General features: G+C 58.3%; 6 protein-coding genes across 6 annotated transcripts; 3 read left to right on the top strand and 3 right to left on the bottom strand.

Annotated features, from left to right (window-relative positions):
* Positions 1 to 275: 275 nt before the first annotated feature.
* On the bottom strand, positions 276 to 1195 carry CcaverHIS019_0308690 (uncharacterized protein; the record flags this gene model as incomplete). The annotated part of the gene is made up of 3 exons (XM_060599363.1): positions 276 to 458; positions 909 to 946; positions 1084 to 1195. The coding sequence occupies 3 exons, from the start codon at positions 1193 to 1195 to the stop codon at positions 276 to 278; spliced, it is 333 nt and encodes a 110-aa protein (XP_060456064.1).
* A 355-nt stretch (positions 1196 to 1550) lies between these two features.
* Positions 1551 to 2709, top strand: cyp3 (uncharacterized protein; the record flags this gene model as incomplete). Its single annotated transcript, XM_060599362.1, has 4 exons — positions 1551 to 1692; positions 1796 to 1907; positions 1939 to 1961; positions 2057 to 2709. 4 exons carry the CDS (start codon positions 1551 to 1553, stop codon positions 2707 to 2709), a joined length of 930 nt encoding a protein of 309 aa, XP_060456063.1.
* Positions 2710 to 2918: 209 nt separating this feature from the next.
* CcaverHIS019_0308670 (uncharacterized protein) lies at positions 2919 to 4355 on the bottom strand (the record flags this gene model as incomplete). Its single annotated transcript, XM_060599361.1, has 5 exons — positions 2919 to 3421; positions 3508 to 3759; positions 3798 to 3873; positions 3921 to 3995; positions 4167 to 4355. The coding sequence occupies 5 exons, from the start codon at positions 4353 to 4355 to the stop codon at positions 2919 to 2921; spliced, it is 1095 nt and encodes a 364-aa protein (XP_060456062.1).
* A 2071-nt stretch (positions 4356 to 6426) lies between these two features.
* CcaverHIS019_0308660 (uncharacterized protein) lies at positions 6427 to 8309 on the top strand (the record flags this gene model as incomplete). Its single annotated transcript, XM_060599360.1, has 3 exons — positions 6427 to 6847; positions 6965 to 7094; positions 7160 to 8309. The coding sequence occupies 3 exons, from the start codon at positions 6427 to 6429 to the stop codon at positions 8307 to 8309; spliced, it is 1701 nt and encodes a 566-aa protein (XP_060456061.1).
* A 443-nt stretch (positions 8310 to 8752) lies between these two features.
* NCR1 (uncharacterized protein) lies at positions 8753 to 12762 on the top strand (the record flags this gene model as incomplete). The annotated part of the gene is made up of 2 exons (XM_060599359.1): positions 8753 to 8866; positions 8896 to 12762. The coding sequence occupies 2 exons, from the start codon at positions 8753 to 8755 to the stop codon at positions 12760 to 12762; spliced, it is 3981 nt and encodes a 1326-aa protein (XP_060456060.1).
* Positions 12763 to 13229: 467 nt separating this feature from the next.
* On the bottom strand, positions 13230 to 18705 carry RPO21 (DNA-directed RNA polymerase II subunit RPB1; the record flags this gene model as incomplete). The annotated part of the gene is made up of 4 exons (XM_060599358.1): positions 13230 to 18191; positions 18245 to 18417; positions 18476 to 18569; positions 18622 to 18705. 4 exons carry the CDS (start codon positions 18703 to 18705, stop codon positions 13230 to 13232), a joined length of 5313 nt encoding a protein of 1770 aa, XP_060456059.1.
* Positions 18706 to 19082: the final 377 nt, after the last annotated feature.

The raw sequence follows: 19082 nt of genomic DNA, 5'->3' as shown, positions 1-19082 counted from the left end.
GCACCCGTCAGGATGCTCGTGGACGCAAGTGAGGATGGGCTAGCTCAGGCAGCGCGAGCGCAGTTATCAGTTAATCAAAGTGGTCGGTCACTCGCCATTTTGTATCCCATTGAGTGTGGGGTGGTCATGGTCAACGTATCTCTGGACGAGCGGACAAGTAGAGCGACTGGGATGCCAATTGGTTAGTGTGGCTGTACCTAACGAGGGCAGGCGACAAGCTACGTCAACCGCCGAGTGCGTTCGTAGCTATGCAAAAGTGGTAATACAGTGTGTCCCTACACGCCAAACTTGGCCTTGATGGCGTCGGCGCCCTCCGGCATGCCGTCAAATGCCGTGGTCATGCGCGGGTCGGCGCGGAAGATGAGAGCGGGTGGGGCGTCCTTGGCGTTAGGCGCCGCGGTTACTGTGGTGGTGGAGTCGCCGTGCGTCGAGGACGCGGGGGAAGTTGAGGCGCGGAGCTGGGGTTAGCGTTTTGGGCGGGGTCGGGTGGGGGTCGGGGGGGAAGAGGGTGGAAAGGGGGGAGGGGGATGGAGGGGGGTGGGGAAGATGGCAAAATGAGAGTATGACGAGGCCGCCTGGGAGCGAGGAGACCCATGGGCGCGAGAGAGGGTGGCAGTCGGTGAGGAAGGCCGTCGGTGAGGAAGGCAGTCGTGGGGAGAAGAGGCACACCTGCGTCTTCTTCTTCTGCATCTGCTTCTCATGCTTTTGTTTCTGCGTCTTCTGCCGCAGTGTTGCAGGATTAACTGCTGCCTGCGCCTGCGCGTGTTGCTGCAGTTGCTGCGCTTTAACAGCTGGATGAGGTGGGAATCGGCGCATAGTAGTACAGCACCAACCACCACACCACGCCACCACAATGTCGCGCGACCGCCGCTTGGGCCAACCTCCACCAGTGACCACCCCAAACTCACAGTAGACGCAGGCGAGAACAGCTCACGGCGGGGTGATTCTGGCGTCAACTCATAGTCCACGGTCGCCCTCTTCTCTCCCTATTCATCTCTCTCTCCTCTCAACCCTCCTCCCTTTCCACCGTCTTCCCTCCCCCCCTTCTCCATTTTCCCCGGTCGCCCTCCCCAACAAACTCACCAATTCCACCCATAGTTCCCTTGACTGCGGGTAACGGCACGCGCCGTCCACCCATGCTCATAGCACTGCTTGCAGAAATGGGCGTACGCGGTTCCTCTGTAGTGTCGCGCATGTTGTTGTTGTTATGGAGTTGAAGGCATGTTGGCTGAATCTGTAATCTTATCCACGTGTTGGGTAAACAGGCTGATATTTGGATCTTACGTATTGACCCGTTACGGAGTGTCTGACCGCTCAAATACACGACCGAACTACGTCATGTCTCATCTCCAACTCGAGTGCTTCCGACTTGAGCTCATCCTCCCGTTGCATTCTCTAGCCAGCTAGCCAGTTGCATCAAGCTACTGACGACGGCTTTACAGTTACTACTTTGGCATTACATTTACGCAGCTCGGTAGTCTCCGACGTCACATCTCTCACTGACCACCTAACCCACTCCAACACCAACGCCAACAACCAACACCTACACCATGCCGTTCATGGACAAGCTCAAGAAAGCTTTCATCCCTCCCGATGTCAAGTCGCAGTATGCCCCTCCGCCCGATGCCAATCGATCCCAAGTATGGATGGACATTACGATTGGCGATCGCCCGGTTGGCCGCATCGAGATGGGTTCGTCTAGTCTTCGTCTCGCTCCTGCTCCTCATCCGCCGCCTTACCCAACCCAACCCAAACCCTACCCCACCCCGCCACCACCCACCCCCGCTAACAACAGAATTGTTCGACAAGGCCTTACCCAAGACGTCTGCAAACTTCCGCGAACTGTGTCGGGGCCATGAGCAGAATGGAAAGGTCATGGGATATAAAGGGTCGATCTTTCACCGGGTGTGAGTTGATTTTGGGGTGGGCTGACATTAGTATTCAAGACTTTATGATCCAAGGTGTGTTGTTGGGCTACTACTCGTCTCTCTGCCTATCTCGCGTTCCTTTCCTGCCCCTCCTCTCCCTCCACATCAACGAAACCCCCTAACACCAGGCGGCGACATAATCCACAACAACGGAACCGGAATGTACTCGATCTACGGTGGCCCCTTCCCGGACGAAGACTTCAAGTTTGGGCACGACATCCCCGGCCTCTTAAGCATGGCCAACAGTGGCCCCAACACAAACGGATGTCAGTTCTTCATCACAGTCGCACCGGCAGAGTACCTGAACGGTAAACATGTTGTCTTCGGGCGCGTCACAAAGGGGATGGACGTAGTTCGGGCTGTCGAGGAAGTGGAGGCGCAGAACGACCGGCCGCTCCAGGTTGTTAGAGTTGCGGCTTGTGGTGTTTTTGAAACAGCGACGGATAAGGACTCTTCCACGTCTTCCACCAGCGCTACAGACGTCCAAGCGTCAGGGACGGCCGCACCGGAGCAATTCCACGACGCTGTCGAGCAGACCGACGCTGTGCCTATCCAAGGTCAAGGTCAAGAACAAGGCCAAGGCCAAGGCCACGGACTCAAGGCGCTGTATCGCCGTTTCTCGCGGAGTCTGGATAACGACCATAAGGAACATGGTAATGAAGCCCGCACCACACCGGCGCTGGCGGGCGCCGTCCATGACTTTGCGGGGACGTCGCCGGTCGACCACCGCCGCGAGGTAGATGGCAAGCTCGCTACATCGTCACCCACCACCGGGACATAATCAGTCCGAAACTCGCTCTTGTCTCGTAGTGTTAATATGAATCTTCTCAGTTCCTGCACACTCTTGCGCAGGTACCCCGAGCGACCCAGCTCACTGTAATTTCCCCCCCCCCCCCCCCCCCCCCCCCCACCCGCTGCAACAAAGATCCATCATAATAATGTAGAACGGTATACACACACAGCCGGCGCACAGCACCAGCCGTTCCCCAATTAGAGCATGAGGGCGCCAGCCACAAGGCCGACCACGGCCGAGCCGAGAACTGCAAGACCGCCGGGCGCAATGACAGGCACAGCGTGGTTTTTAAGCGACGTCACGGACATCTGTGTGCTGCCCGTGCCCGAGGCCGCCGCGCCGCCGCTGCCGCCCGCAGCGTCAACGTTAGGCCCAGCCGTCACCACGTTGGTAGGTGCTGGGATGCCGTTCATCTGAGCCGCGGCCACGAAAGGCGCATTGCCGTTCGAGTCGTAATAGTCGAGCAGGATGACGTTGGGGTTGCGACCGTAGAGCATGTTGCAGTTCGAGACCTCGAAGCCGATCGAACCAGCACCGTCGGCGGCATTCGTCTCGTTCAGCTTGTTCTTATCGGGCACAAGGACAGTCTGGCCGAGGATCTCGTACTGCTGGTCGAGGAAGTGGTTGATCATGTACATCATCGAGTTGGACTGGCCGTCCGAGCGGTCAACAGCACACGCCCACTGCTGGTCGACAGCGTCTAGTGTCAGCTTGCACGCCAAGAACAGGTGCGACGGTTCGTGCAGACACAGCCTCCGCACAACCCACAGCACACCGTGCACTCACTGTACTTTGTCTCCCACATGTTGGTGAACTCGTCAATGATCCAGGGTACGGCGGTAAAGTCGGCGCTATTGTCGAGAAACACGACGAGACGGGTACCGGCATCGATGAGAGCGCCAAGCGTGGGCCACTGGTCAACGCTCGAGGCAGCCTGCTTGGGCGAGTACGCGAGCTTGTCGAGGCCCGCACCCTGGAAGATGGTCTGGAATTCGGCAGGCTTGTGGTTGTTGATGTTGACCATCACCAGCGTGACGACTGTGTGTCAGCGCCGTGTCGAACGAGTCCCAACTCACCGTCGTTGGGGTTCTGGCCCATCCAGGCAGCTACCTTGGTCAGGTAGTCCTGCAGGGTGCCGCCGTCCTTGAGCGCCTAGGTAGTTAGCGTTGTTCGCGCAGCCTCGGCCGTGTCTAACTTACGCAGGACGAGTGGCACACATTGATTGTGTCGCCGCTGGTGTGGGTCTGGACTTGGAGCGCACGCACACCGTCGTTCTGGCGTTAGCGTGTGTGACGGACATGAAACAAGTCTCAAGGCCTGGGGTTCTAGACAGGCCAGGGTCGGAACCCATCTTGGCCGTTCAGTTCCGGGATGATGGCACACGCGGGGCCGTATCGTGCGACCGACCGGGGCCTTGTCTTTCCGTCAATCGCGGGAACACTCACCAGCTGCGCAGTGACGTCCTTGGCCTGGTTGTCGGCGGCGGCGGTACCCACAGCGTACGAGTTGTGGGTACCAATGTAAGTGACGTTCGAGTAGAGGCGCTCGCAGAGGGCGTCGTTGCCGTTACAATTGGACGCGGCCAGTGCCGTTACCGCGAGGGACGCGGCAAAAAGGGTGGACGCAAGGCGCATGGTTATGGGATATGGGATGGGGGCGTGTGTATGCTTTGAGAATGTAGATGCTACAATTGTACAGAGGTGTCGTTGGCTAGGTGTTGTGAGAGAAAAGGAGTGAACCTGTATGTGTTGGTGGGCAGTTTGGTGCAAGTGAGTGAGTTGATGTAAAGAAGGTGTAGTAGAGTAGGTGTCTCTTGATGGGATGTAGGTGTAGGTGTAGGTGTAGGTGTAGGTGTTTGATTGCTGCGGGGCTGTGCACGGGTGTACGTGTGTGTGTTTGTCAAAGTGTTACGACGAGGGACGCGAATGAACGACCACAGATGCGAGGAATGCAGTGTGTTAACAGTGTAAGGATTGCACTGCTAACTAAATGGCGATGAATCTGAGATCCGGACAAGTGATGAGGCAATTGTGAGGAGGATGATGAAGAGAAAGGTGTTTGTAACAAAGTGTAAGCAAGCTAGTGTAACTGTATAGTTGTAGGATGGATGCCCAGTGTCAATGGGTCAATGGGTCAACGTCAGGATCAGGCTTCCATCCTGACCGACAGAGCGAGGGACAGGGATGTTTAGGTCGCGGGTCACCCATTTCCTCGATTCCTCCTTCTTCCTCCGATCCTCCTCCTCCCTCTTGGCCCACTTTGCCCACTTGACCCCCTTTTCTATGCGCAGTTGCTCGCGTGGTAACAATGTCATCAAGCGCTTTGACATGCCAATAAAGGATCAACTGACCAACAACTGAGTGCGATGACTTTCCTAGTTCTCTTGTGGAATCAACGGCCAATTGTTAAACAAGTCAACAAGTGTTCAGCGCGTACAGACGTCTCAGATGATGCTTGTACTATCCTTGTTCGGCAGCCCACGCCCGCAGCAACAACCCCATTCTCCCACCAACTACTAAGAGCACAGCATTCAAATAAGTTCCACTAATATTCAGGGAAAGCTGTCCTATTGCTACTAAGCTACTAATATACTAATACTAATAGACTCGATGTCGACGCGGTCCCCATCACGCGTTCCAAGACCCTGGCGCTTACACGTTGCAACCTATAGGCCTGCAAAAGGTTGTTGCGGGATTCACGGCTTGCGGCTCGCGGCTCGGGACCGTCCTGACACGTTCCTGGCATCCTGACACTTTGGGACCTCGTAAAGGTAACCCTGAATGTTCATTTGCCACCCAAAGGCTGTGAGCGGAACTATTATAGAATAATCATTCCCACGTCATTATCCACATGTGCAGTGGTGCCAGTGACGGTGGAATGACGTCAATGCACGTGGAGGACCCCACTTCCCCAGCAAAACGTCGTCGGCTCTTTTGCTCGCGTCGTTGGACCAACTGGGCTTTGTCCTAGGAGCGAGGAGAGGGAATGAAGGAGGGATGGAGAGAATGGACGGAACCGACGTACGCCGAAGTTTAAATGTGGAGTACAATACGTCAATTGTCAAGTGGGGCCTGGTATCGAATGACGATCCACAACACTACGATTGCCCATGATTGGTGATTAGTTGGGTTGTCCTTGTCCTTGATACCCAAGGGTGGTGGTTTGAAGCAGCAGAGGCACCACAACCCCATGACACGTTTATGGCAAGGGCGCGATCGTTGGCATGCTGGAATAGGACTTGGCCGTCTCTTGGCTTTGGGCCACTGGCCATCGGGATACTAGGGCCAACAGGGCTTTCGGAAAGAGAAAAGGAGAAAAGGCCAAGTGCAATTAGAAAACACAGGTTATGAGTGTATGAACATGTGATCAGACACCCACCCCTCCTTTACCAACCCCACCAACCCCACCAACCCCACCAACTACAATAACTGTATCATCCATTAGAGTCAAGCCTTAAGGCCAAAGCGTTACTTCACCCCAGCTACCCCTGCCATTCCACTTATTGTCAACAACACGTCCGCCACCAACCCCACCTTCCTAACCATCATAAACACATCTTTCATCCACAAACTCATCCTCTCCCCCCTTCGCACCACTTTGCAATTTATATCATAGGGCACCAGCTCGCACTCCGAGCTGGTTGCCTTTGCCACCCACCTTACACACTCAACTTGACCAACCTCCACGCCACCCTCCACCGCCACCATGCCAGCTACCCTCTCCCCCTTCCGCTACATACAGGCAGCTCGCTACCTGATGCAGTGGTGGTTGGAAACAGCGCCCGGACTCGCTGCCCGCCGCAAGGCCGCACAAGAACGAGCAACAAGGCTCATCTATGCCCCCAAGCTCCGTGGGCGTGCCTGGGCCGCCGCCGCCGCAACAGCCCAGGTATCCGAGGACGACGAGACGCCACGAGCTCGCCGAGCAGCGATGGGCCTCGGACTCGACGTCGTCGACTTGCCTGAAACGCCCCACGACCTCGGGGCTCTTTTGCCACGCCCTGACGCCCACCCCGACCTCCACTTCCCAAGCGAGAACACCGAGATCTACCGCCTCATGAACGACGACCGCGCATACATGGAAGGCGCGATGAAGGCGCCCCGCGAGATCATCGTGTTGTGTCACGGTGAGTTCTGGTGTGGAGGAAATGGGGAGGTGGGCCCCTGCAACATGGACGTGCCATGGGGGCAACCCCTCTTCCCCCAGAAACGCAAACTTGGCTCGAGCGCAACTAACCCCACAGGCCTGTATGGATTCTCCACAGCTACTCCCATCCCCCTGTTCCCGTCACTCAAGCTCCACTACTGGGCCTCCGTTCTCGAGGTCCTCCGTGACCGCATGGGTGCCAAAGTAGTCGTCGTCGGTGTCAAAGGGTACGTGGTTCCGAACTTTTGTGCACATGTTCCGTGCCTGGTTTGTAGTGCTGACGAGATTCCAGAACCGGCTCAATCCAAGAACGTGCGGAACAGATGCACAAGTTCCTCAAGAACTATCTTCCAAGAGGTGTTGGCGTCAACTTTGTCGCGCACAGCATGGGGGGCCTCGACTGCCGACATCTGATTTCCTCAATTCAGCCAACCGAGTACAAACCACTGAGCTTAACCACGATTGCAACACCACACCACGGGTCACCATTTATGGACTGGTGTGCGGCCAACATTGGCGTCGGATCACAGGAGCTCAAGGACCACATCGCTGCCAACTTGCCGTTCACGATGAAGGCGCCATTGCTCTCGAGCCCAGGCAAGGCCTCGCCCAAGGACACATTCGGCATCTTCACCTCGGCTCTGACCAACTACCTCCTGAACATCTTTGATTCGCCAGCCTATTACAACCTCCGGACCGACTACCTCCGAGACAACTTCAATCCCGCTACACCCGATGACCCAAACGTCAAGTACTACTCTGTCGCTGGGCGCATTGCCAAGCTCTCAGTTTTGCATCCATTGTGGTTCCCGAAGCTTGTGCTCGACAGCGCGGCCGAGAAGGGGTATCCCGAGGGTGAAACTCCTCTGGGACAGGGGTATGAGGGTAACGACGGACTCGTATCTGTGGGGTCGTCCAAGTGGGGCGAATTCCTTGGCGTCGTCGACGGCTGCCACCACTGGGACTTGCGTGGTGAGGGCGGGTTGTGGCCAGCCTCCAACCAGCTCAAGCTGTCGTCTGCGAGCAACACAGTACTAGGCCTCGATACCGACATTGACGAGCGCACGCTCTACCAATCGTCGGACGACAAGGGTCCAGGGGCCAAGCCCGACGAGCAGCTCAACCGCGCTCAGCACGACCGCGACCTGGCGACCGCGCGCATCATGTCACCAGCCAAGACACCAGACCAGGCCAAGCCGGCAAGCAACGGCAACGGGTGGGACGTGGCAATGGTGGGCCAGCTTGTTGACTGGGTGGGCGACCTGTTCCCTGGCGACAAGAAGGACGAGGAGCGACCCTCGCAGCTTGCGGATGCGCAGAAGGAGATGGACGCGCGCAAACAGACATCGCAGGAGCGTGCCACGAAGATTGTGCGCGACAAGTTTGATCTCTCGCGCTTCTATGGTGGGCTGATGTTGCGGTTACGCGAGGACGGGTTGTAACGGTTGGCTGGTGAATCTGAACCAGGGGGTAATGAACTAGAGGTCGGGCACATCCGACGGCAGCAGTAGACACACATATCGAATACATCAATAGCATTATTAGAGTTGTCATTCAAAGGACATGCAAGCATAGCATTGACAAGGGATGGAAGTCTGGTTTGTGTATAGCATGTATAGGTCTCTCAACCTTGAGCCTGTAGAGCATGGGAGGCATCAAGTTGACCCACTCTTGAACCAAATTGACATCTCCCACGGTGATGTTTATCACTATCCCTGGGCCGAGGACGTCATCGGTGATGACTGACAAGGAAGGTAAACGCGAAAGCGCCTTGAATCATCTCAATCGTTGATCCCGATTCCCCCCATTAACACTCACTTTGCCACCCACTACACTACATCTCACATCCACACCCTCCCCATCACCTCACCACGACACCACCAACATGTCAGCCGACCCGCCCCGCGGGCCAGGCATCTGTGCGATGCGCGGCTCGTGCGGCCGCGCCTCCATGTTTGGCGCCGAGCTCCCGTGTCCCGACTCGGGCCCCGCCACCGAGGTATGCCGTCCTTGAACCCGCTAACATAGATGGACGACAAGGTTCACGACCTCCTCGCCACCGTCTGCGGGAGCGCCTACGACATCCCCTCACATGTCTGCTGCACCTCAGACCAAGTCAAGACTCTTGGCGACCAGCTATCCCAAGCCGCCCCCCTGATCGCGGCCTGTCCGGCGTGCATCAACAACTTCCGCGCATTCTATTGCGACTTTACCTGCTCCCCGGACCAGAGCACCTTTATGGCCGTTACCAAGACGCAGCGAACCACAACGGGCCAGAAGGCCGTCAAGTCCGTCGACTATGCCGTGTCAGATTTATTCGCAACAGGCTTCTTCGATAGCTGTAAGAGCGTGCAGTTTGGAGCTACCAACGGGTTCGCAATGGACTTGATTGGAGGCGGCGCGACTAAACCCCACGACTTTCTCAAGTACATGGGCGACGTGCGGCCCGGTCTCGGCAGCCCGTTCCAAATCGACTTCCCCACCGGGACGAATTACTCGCGCACCCCGCTGTCGTGTACGGACGAGGGGATCGAGTCGCGCTGCGCCTGCGCAGACTGTCCCTCCGTCTGTCCAGCGCTGCCCTACATTCCGCCACCAGACGAACCGGGATGTAAAGTCGGCAAGGTCAGCTGCCTCACCTTCTCCCTTCTCATCGTGTACGGCGTTCTCCTCGCCATCGGCCTCGCATACTATGGTACCCGTACGGCTCTGCGCGCCCGCCGGCGGCAGTACGAACGCATGGCGTTAACCGACCCACCGCTCTCTCCCACCACGACTGGCCTCGAGGGGCTGGTCGGCCGTGGGTCCAGTGGCGCCGATACCGACTCGGGGCCCAGCGGCAGCATCCACTTCCGGCTAGGGCGCGGAGCGTCCCTCCTCGACCCTATGGAACACCTCCAGCCAAAGCAGAACCAGATAAACGCCGTCCTCCGCCGCTCTTTCTATCGCCTTGGCCTCTTCTGTGCCTCCCATCCGTTCTTGACTTTCGGCCTCGCTTCGCTGGTTATCGCTATCCTGAACGTCGGGTGGGTGCGCTTCGCAGTTGAGACCGACCCCGTACGCCTGTGGGTAGCGCCCAGCAGCGAGGCAGCCGCGCAGAAAGCCTTCTTCGACGAGTACTTTGGCCCGTTCTACCGCAGCGAGCAGCTGTTCATCACGGCCGAGGGCGGAGGCACGCCAGTCTCTTACGGAACGCTGGACTGGTGGCTTGCCGTCGAGGGGCAGATTAAGAACCTCGCCTCACCGGCCGGGACCACGCTCCAGGACGTGTGCTTCTCCCCCTCTGGCAAGGGCACGCCGTGCGTCGTCCAGTCCGTCAGCGCGTGGCTTGGCGACGACATGGACCAGTGGGGAGACGGCTGGGCCAAGCGCATCAAGGAATGCGCCCAGCGCCCTGGCGAATGCTTGCCAGACTTTGGGCAGCCGATCGACCCCAAGCTCGTCCTGGGCGGCGCCAACGGCAAGTGGCTCGATGCAAAGGCTCTTGTCGTCACATACGTCGTTACCAACTACGAGGAGGGTGACGAGCGATTACCCGCTACTGAAGAGTGGGAGCGCACTCTTGAGGCGTTCCTTACCAACCTCGAACCTCCGCACGGCATCAAGGTATCCTTCTCTACTGGCGTGTCCCTCGAAGAGCAGCTCAACAAGAGTACCAACACGGACGTCAAGATTGTCGTGCTCTCGTACCTTGTTATGTTCTTGTACGTATCGCTGTCGCTCGGCGGCGGACGCGTGCCCAAGCGCGAAATCGGGCGTATGTTCAAGCGCCTCGGCGCCGAGATCCACCAATTCGCTTACCGCCTCGGCATCGTCCGCACCTTGCCCGACCATGAGGAGATGGAGCCGTCGCTCAGCACTGTTCCGACGCTCCTCCTCGTCAACTCCAAGTTTACGCTCGGGTTGTTTGGTATCGCCATCGTGCTTATAGCCGTGAGCACTTCGGTCGGTCTCTTTTCGTTCTTGGGCGTACGCGTCACCCTCATCATCGCCGAGGTCATCCCGTTCCTCGTCCTCGCCGTCGGGGTTGACAACGTCTTCATCTTAGTGCACGAGCTCGACCGCCAGAATGCGCTCCACGCCGGGCCTGATGCACCGCCACGGCCGGTTGACAGTGACAGCGACGACGAGGTCGAGTTTGGGAGAACCCCTGTTGCCGGGTTAAGTGCCGAGGAGCGGGTTGCGCGCGCAGTCGCTCGCATGGGTCCGTCTATACTGCTGTCGAGCACGACCGAAGTCGTGGCCTTTGCGCTCGGCGCACTCGTCCCCATGCCCGCCGTCCGCAACTTTGCCATCTACGCGGCCGGTAGCGTGCTCATCGGCGCGCTCCTCCAGGTGACAGTCTTCGTCAGTGCGATGGTGCTCGACCTCAAGCGCTGCGAGGCGGGTCGCATGGACATCTTCCCGTGTATCCCGTTACGAGGCAAGATCAGGCTCGACGAGGGCCCTGCTTCTGAGGGTGTAATCCACCAGTTCATCAGACGGGTGTACGCCCCGGCTCTCTTACAGCCAGAGGTCAAGCACGGCGTTCTCGCCGCCTTTGGCGCACTCCTCCTCGTCTCGGTCGTCGGCATCCAGCGCATAAACCTCGGCCTCGACCAGCGCCTCGCCCTTCCTCCCGACTCGTACCTCGTGCCATACTTCAACGACCTTGACGCGCACCTCGACGTCGGGCCGCCCGTGTACTTTGTCGTGCGCGGCGGCGACCCAGCCAACCGCTTGGGACAACAAGAGCTCTGTGGGCGCTTCACAACTTGCATGGAACTCAGCGTGGCGAACACCCTTGAGGCCGAGCGCAAACGTCCCGATAGCAGCTTCCTCGCCGCCCCGCCAGCGGCGTGGATCGACGACTTCCTGCAGTGGACGAACCCGGCATTCGACAGCTGCTGCCGTGTGCGCAAAGCCAATCCGGCTGTGTTCTGCCGTCCACGTGACTCGGATCGCCTGTGCCAGCCCTGTTTCGCCGGCCGCGAGTGGGACAGCACGATGGCCGGCCTCCCGACTGGAGACGAATTTGACCGCCTCCTCAACCAGTGGCTTGTCTCGCCAGCTGACGACTCGTGTCCCCTTGGCGGACTGCAGGGCTATTCTACCGCAGTAGCCCTCGACTCCCAGGGCACGCCGAACGCGTCCCACTTCCGCACGTTCCACACCCCTCTGCGCACCCAAAACGACTTTATCAGTGCCCTCGCTGCGGCCCGCCGCATCGCCGCCGACATATCAACGCGCACGGGACTAGACGTGTTCCCCTACTCGCTCTTCTACGTCTTCTTCGACCAATACGCCTATATCCGGGGAATGACTGTACAAGTACTGGCTCTCGGTTCGGGCGCTGTACTGGTAATATCCTCGGTGCTCTTGGGGAGCTGGCGAACAGGCCTAGTGGTCACGGGAACCTGCATCCTAGCAGTCCTGAACGTGATGGGCGTAATGGGATTCTGGCACATCAGCCTCAATGCCATTTCGCTAGTCAACCTCGTAATCTCGCTCGGCATCGCCGTCGAGTTCTGCTCCCACCTAGCCCGGGCATTCATGGGTGCCGGCGGACTGGTCTACGACGAAAAAAGGGACCGTGACGAACGCGTCTACACGGCCCTAGTCGAAGTCGGTCCCTCTATCTTTAGCGGGATCACACTGACCAAGCTGGCCGGTATTTCAGTTCTTGCGCTGACCCGGTCCAAGTTGCTCGAAACATACTACTTCCGCATGTGGCTCGCCCTCATCCTCGCGGGGGCACTACATGGGCTGGTATTGCTGCCGGTGTTGTTGACGTACTTTGGCGGAGACGGGTATGCTCTGGAAGACACGGATGAGGATTGGGTCACGAGCCAGATGCGCAGGCCTATGGACTATGAGCGGGCGCCGTTTGATGACGACGACGTACTGTCGGATTAAACTAGATGTAGAATTACGTAGAAGCATGTCGTCTTGAATCAGCCTGAGGGAGGAGGGGAGGAAGGACAAGGACAAGGACAAGGGGAGGGCGCGGGAGTAAGGCTGATGGGTCGTGACCGTGCTGTTCACCACAGCGTGATTCACGTCCCCACCATAGAGCAACCTCCCCCCTCCATCTCCCCTTTCGCCCCCTCCCTCTCTGCCTCCTACCCCCCCCCTCCCAGCACTCAGCTGCACCGATGCATTGTTACAGCGTACAGGATACTAGGGGCCGCAGCCCATGCAATGGCGGACGCACGCGCCCATTTCTATAACGATGTTTGTTTTCTGGATCCTTCTTCTCTCACTAACCACTATCCGTCCTCTGTCTCAACACGCCGTGGAAAGCAAACGCTGGGGATTTACGCGGGTCCCGCCTGAACTCGTCACCCGTCATTACGTGCACGTCACTAAGCATGCCAACCTGCCTACTTGGGCTTGCTCCAGCTCGGGCTAGACGTGTATCCGCCACGGCTCGAGCCCCAGCCCGAGCGCCCGTTCGCGCCGCCCGCGCCAGCGCCACCCGGTGCTCCGCCAGGGGAGGTGGGAGAATATTGCGGCGACGTCGGCGAGTACGCTGGCGAAGCGGGCGAGTACTGCGGCGATGTGGGGGAGTACATCGGCGACGCGGGCGAGTACGTCGGGGACGTGGGAGAGAACTGGGGCGACGTCGGGGAGTACTTGGGTGACGTTGCTGTGAATGGCGCAGGACTCGTGGGTGAATACGCTGGCGACGTCGGGGAGAAAGCTGGCGACGCTGGAGAGTAAGTCGGCGATGTGGGCGAGTAGCGCGGGGACGTCGCGTTGCCCATCGGCGACGTGGGGCTGTACGCTGGGGATGCCGGCGAGTAGCCCGTGGCGCCGCCGCCATAAGCTGGCGAGGCAGGAGAGAAGGTCGGCGACGACGGCGAGAACGACGGTGACGTTGGCGAGTACTGCGGTGACGAAGGCGAGTACATCGGGCTCGTGGCGCCGTAGCCGCCCGCACCGCGTGGTACCCATGGAGACGTTGCACCGCCCGCGAACGGTGAGGTCGGCGAGTACGAGGGACTCGTGACCGCGAACGGCGAGGTGGGAGACCACCCGGGCATGGGCGACGTGGGTGCGTATGGTGACATGCCGGCCATGGGAGACATGCCGTAGCCCATCGCGTAACCACCACCCTCGTCGTTGTTGCTCTTCTGGATTGGCGAGAACGCCGCGGTCCCCACCGCACCACCGCCGTTCCACATGGGCGAGAAGTTGTCGTACGGCGTCATGTTGCCGCCCGGGGTCATGCCGCCCATGTTGCTCGCAAGCATCGCGTTTTGGACTGGCAGACGGTGGTCCACAATCACGTCCTTCAGCATGCCCAAGTCGAGCGACACGTCGAACGCGCCAGTGCCCATAGGCGCCATCTGGCCAAGCAAGACGTTCTCCGCGACGCCACGGCAGTCGTCAATGTCACCCACAGCCGCAGCCTCGAGAAGAATCTCGACCGTCTCCTCGAACGAGCAGCGCGAAAGCGCACCCGCGTCGGTACGGTTAATACCGTGACGCGTGATCGACATGAGGTTGCCCTTGTTGCACATAAGGTCGCAAAGAAGCGCCGTGTGACGGTAGTTGACGTACGAACCAGCCTTGTCAAGGACGTTGAGGATCTCAGCGTACAAGCCGTTACGGCCCGCCTCGATACCGAGCTTCTCCCAAACCTCGTAGACGTGGTTCGAGTAGGTGCGGTTGCCGTCTACACCCGGCACAGCCATGACTTGAAGCAGGTTGATGCCCTCAGTCTCGATGTACCACTCCTCCTTGATGGCGAACTCGCCCTTCTCGTTGACAATGTTCTTCTTGCCCTTGGACAGGAACACACGACGGATACCAGGGATGCCTCCCAACTCGACCTGGTCGAGAAGCGTGCCCTCGATGCGCTTGAGGAACATGTCTTCGTCACCCAACAGGTCGTCCTCCTCCTTGTTGTTGTTGACAATGCGGATGCGGATGACAAGTTTCTCGTTGTTGTCATCCGAGTGCAACACAAAAACGTCACTGCCGACTGTGTCCATGATAGACGAAACGATCCCCTCCATGGTCCAGTTGCCGTTCTTGACTTTGGCACGGTCCAGCTCGAGACGCAGAAGCCACGGCGAGTGGTTCTGCGGGTTGATGTCGTCGTCGGGAATGGCGAACCACGCGTCGACAAAGTCCTTGTCCTCCTCGATGCTTGTCGAGTGGACATCTGGGTCGTAAAAGATCATGACCGATGCCGTCACGTCGCGGAGACGAGTGTGCACGAGCTGACTCGAGATCTGGTGCGCCGACTTTTCGTCGCGGCTGTACTCCTCGTCGAGGTAGACGCTGAGGCCAGGAGTTCGGATGTTCACCGCGACGTTGATCACCTCCTTGAGACGCGGGACACCACCCGTTGCACTCTTACTGGACACACCGGCGTAGTGGAACGTGTTGAGCGTCATCTGTGTCGCGGGTTCACCAATCGACTGTGCAGCAAGTGTGCCAACCATCTCGGCAGCGTTGATGAGCGACTTGTTGAAGTTGACCTCGACCTCTCCAACTACCCAGTCAAACGCCGCGCGTGTGAGGTGGTACTCCTCGAGCACGCGCTTGGTGGACAGGTACGAGCGCAAGAGGGCGAAGATCAATCTGGTCGAGTTGCGCTGCGCCTCAAGCGAGATGGGATCGGTACCGCGGACGACGATCAGGTTGTCCAACAGCGCCTGGCGCCGTTGATTAAGGTAAATAGGGTCCAAGTCGCTGGGGGCGCGGGGGTCGATGTTGAACTGCTGCTGCGCATTCAGAATGATGCGGGCAATCTTGACGGGCAATGGCTTCTTCGCATCACCATCGGTGATTACCTCGGAACGGAGGAACTGGCGGTCGGCCAAGATCGAGTTGAACTCGTTGTCCAGAACGTCCTGCAGTTCGATCGAGCTCGACTCGATACCAGCCTGCAACGTCTTGGACTTGAACCCCAGTTTGCCACCGCTGAGAACGTCAAGCTTGTACTTGCGCTCAAACGCCTCGTCGCTATGCCGGACAATGTCGATATTCTGGTTCTCCACCATCGAGCCATCCATGCCATCCTCTCCGTAGAGGAACTGGATAATGTCTCCGGACGAGTTGCGAACCGTGCCGTCGTAGCCGACCTTGAGGTCCTCCATGGCCTTGACGAGGCGGCGCTGGATGTAACCCGTTTCGGCCGTCTTGACGGCCGTGTCGATGAGGCCCTCACGACCACCCATTGCGTGGAAGAAGAACTCCTGAGGAGTGAGGCCACGCAGGTACGAGTTCTCCACAAAGCCACGCGCCTCCGGCCCATAGTCGTCCTTGGAGAAGTGTGGCAGCGTGCGGTGGCGGAAGCCAAACGGAATACGCTTGCCCTCGACGATCTGCTGGCCGACACACGCCGACATCTGCGAAATGTTGATGAACGAACCCTTGGAGCCAGAGACGACCATCTGCTTGACGTTGTTGTCCTCCTTGATGTTGTTCTGCGCCGATTTACCGGCCCAGTCACGAGCCTTGTTGAGCTCGTTGGACACCTCGGCCTCGACCGTCTCACGAATCGTCATACCGGGCTGGGGCTTCATGTCATTGGCCTCGGCGCGTTCGATGAACCGCTGCACAGTGTCCTTGGCCTCCACAAGACGCGCGTTGATGCCAGCCATGGTGTTGCGATCGGCAATGGTGTCGCCGATGCCAATGGAGAAACCGTTGTGTAGGAGCCAATAGTTAATCATCATCTGGACGGCCGAGAAGAAGTCGCGTGCGGCAACGTGACCGTGCTCGCGGAAGATAACATGCACAAAGCCATCCGCAGACGCGCCTGCCATGTTCTTGATGATTGCACCATGGATGAGCTCGCCGTTGTCGACCAGGACGTTCTCGTCAGTCACGTCGATCTCGCTCGGCTTTTCGCTGTTCTTCTTCTCGATGTTGACGCCCTTAGGGATACACAGTGAGAGCAGCTGCTTGCCCGACCACATAGGCTTAGGCTTGATGATTGCTGGTGGGGGAATGGTCCCATCCCAGCCTGGCAGCCATAAAAGGATGTTCTGGACTAGAGCCCAGTCGCAGAAGTTGTCACGAAGAGTGAACTTGCGGAGGCCACACAGCGTGTCCTGGACAATGCCCATGACAGGCTTGTTGGCCTGTGGCGAGATAATCTGGCGAGGAACCCACGCGATCTGGCTCAACTCGGCACGAGTCTCCTCAGACTGAGGAACGTGCAAGTTCATCTCGTCTCCGTCGAAGTCGGCGTTGTACGGCGACGTGACCGAAAGGTTGAGACGGAAGGTGGAGTAGTTCATCACGCGCACGCGGTGACACATCATGGACATCTTGTGGAGCGACGGTTGGCGATTGAAGAGAACAAAGTCGCCGGTCTTGAGATGACGCTCGACGATCCACCCAAACTGCAAGCTGATCGGCTCTCCCGACTTGCGGTATTTGAGGTCAACACGCTCACCAGTATCCTTGACGTAGTAACGAGCTCCCGGATACGTCGCAGGACCATTGTTGATGAGGCCCTGGAGATACACAATGTTGTACGGCGTGACGCGTTCGGGGTACGTTAGAGTCATGGCGATCGAGCGCGGGACACCGACCTCGTCTAACTGGATGTTGGGGTCACCAGTAATGACGGTACGGGCAGAGAAGTCGACACGCTTGCCCATGAGGTTGCCTCGGAGACGACCCTCCTTGCCCTTCAGACGTGCACGGATGGCCTTGACTGGACGGCCAGACTTTTGCAGTGCCTGCGGAATACCGGCAATGTCGTTGTCCATGTACGTCGCGACATGGAACTGGAGAAGGTCGAAGTGCTCGTTAACGACACTTGGTGGAACACCCTCCGACTCGAGCTTGCGCACATTTGCGCTCGCCTTGAGGATCTCTCCGAGCTTGTACGTCAAGTCGTCCTCACTGCGCATGGCACCGCCGTCGACGGAAATGGAGGGGCGCACGGCAGCCGGCGGCACGGGCAGGACCGTGAGGATCATCCAATCGGGGCGCGCGTACTCTGCGTTGAGGCCCATGATGTTGAGATCCTCGTCTGGAATCTTCTTCAGGATGTTGAGACATTCAGCTGCAGAGATATTGCGGCGTTCTGGCTCGGCACCTGCCTCGTCCTTGTCCTTGCTGGGCTTGAACACGCCAATGAGCTTGAGGCCCTCCTTGCGGTACTGGGGCTGATCAAAGCCGCATCCGCCGTGGCCCTTTGGCTTGGTGGGGCGGTTCTCGTCCATATAGACATCCTCATTGGTCGCATCACCGTTCTCCTCGGTCAGGTCGTCGGCCTCGCAGACACCCTTCGGGCGAGCAATCGCCCAAATCGCCTTGAGACGGTGCTGGGGCTTGATGCGCTTGGTGACGGTGTAGACCTGAGGGTCGCGCTGAGGCTGTCAGTAACCGTCTTGCGGCCCTGTTTGTTGGTTTTGCCACTCACCAGGTCGACTTTGAGCTTGCCGCAACTGTAGCACACACACTCTAGAATCTTCTTGACCTTGACAATGAAACCCGCATGAAAGACAGGACGCGCGAGCTCGATGTGACCAAAGTGACCCGGGCACTCGGACATGCCCTCGAGACAGGTCTGACACTTGAAGTTGCGGTCGATAGCTAGTGAACAGTAAGCTTCCGAGCTATGTACCGGCTCTCCACTAAGCTCTCCACTTACTTCCCATCTTGGGATCCATTAGACCGCCGACCTTCTGGCGACCGTTCTCGTCCATAACCTCTGGGTGCTCAATCTTAGCCACTGAATAGGCTTTCTGTCACGTGAGTTGGTGTCTTAGTTTTGGAGTCAACACTTGAGACACTGACAATTTCCTCGGGACTCATAACACCAAACTGGATCTCCCTGATCTGCTTGACTGGAGCAGACGAGTAGGCGAATGTGACCGTCATGTCGGAGAGGGAATCGACGCGTGGAGCAGGCCTTTAAGCCGTAGAGTTGAGCAAGAGAGCTTACGGACGACGTCGTCTCAGCGGATGGGCTAGTGAGAGATGCAGGGGAGAGCGCGAAGAATCACTGCAACAGGAGGCAAAAACGCTGTAGATGCCTGGAGAACAACGCGCGAGCCTGCGTTGTTTCTATCCGTCGATCCGCTTCGTACGCGTCGAATCCGCGCTAGACAAGTCGCGCGGAGAGTATTTTCTCGTTGGGAGTATTGATATCCACAGTAGACGGGGTCGGAAGAGGGAGGGTAGAAGGGTGAAGGGCAAGTCGAAGAGTGGTTCGCGATGTTGCTGCCTCCACCACTCGTATTTGGGGGTTACTCGCG

The sequence above is a fragment of the Cutaneotrichosporon cavernicola genome (assembly GCF_030864355.1).
Source record: "Cutaneotrichosporon cavernicola HIS019 DNA, chromosome: 3".
NCBI lineage: Eukaryota > Fungi > Basidiomycota > Tremellomycetes > Trichosporonales > Trichosporonaceae > Cutaneotrichosporon > Cutaneotrichosporon cavernicola.
Note: the sequence above shows the minus strand (reverse complement) of the source record. Positions and strands in the feature narration are given on the sequence as shown.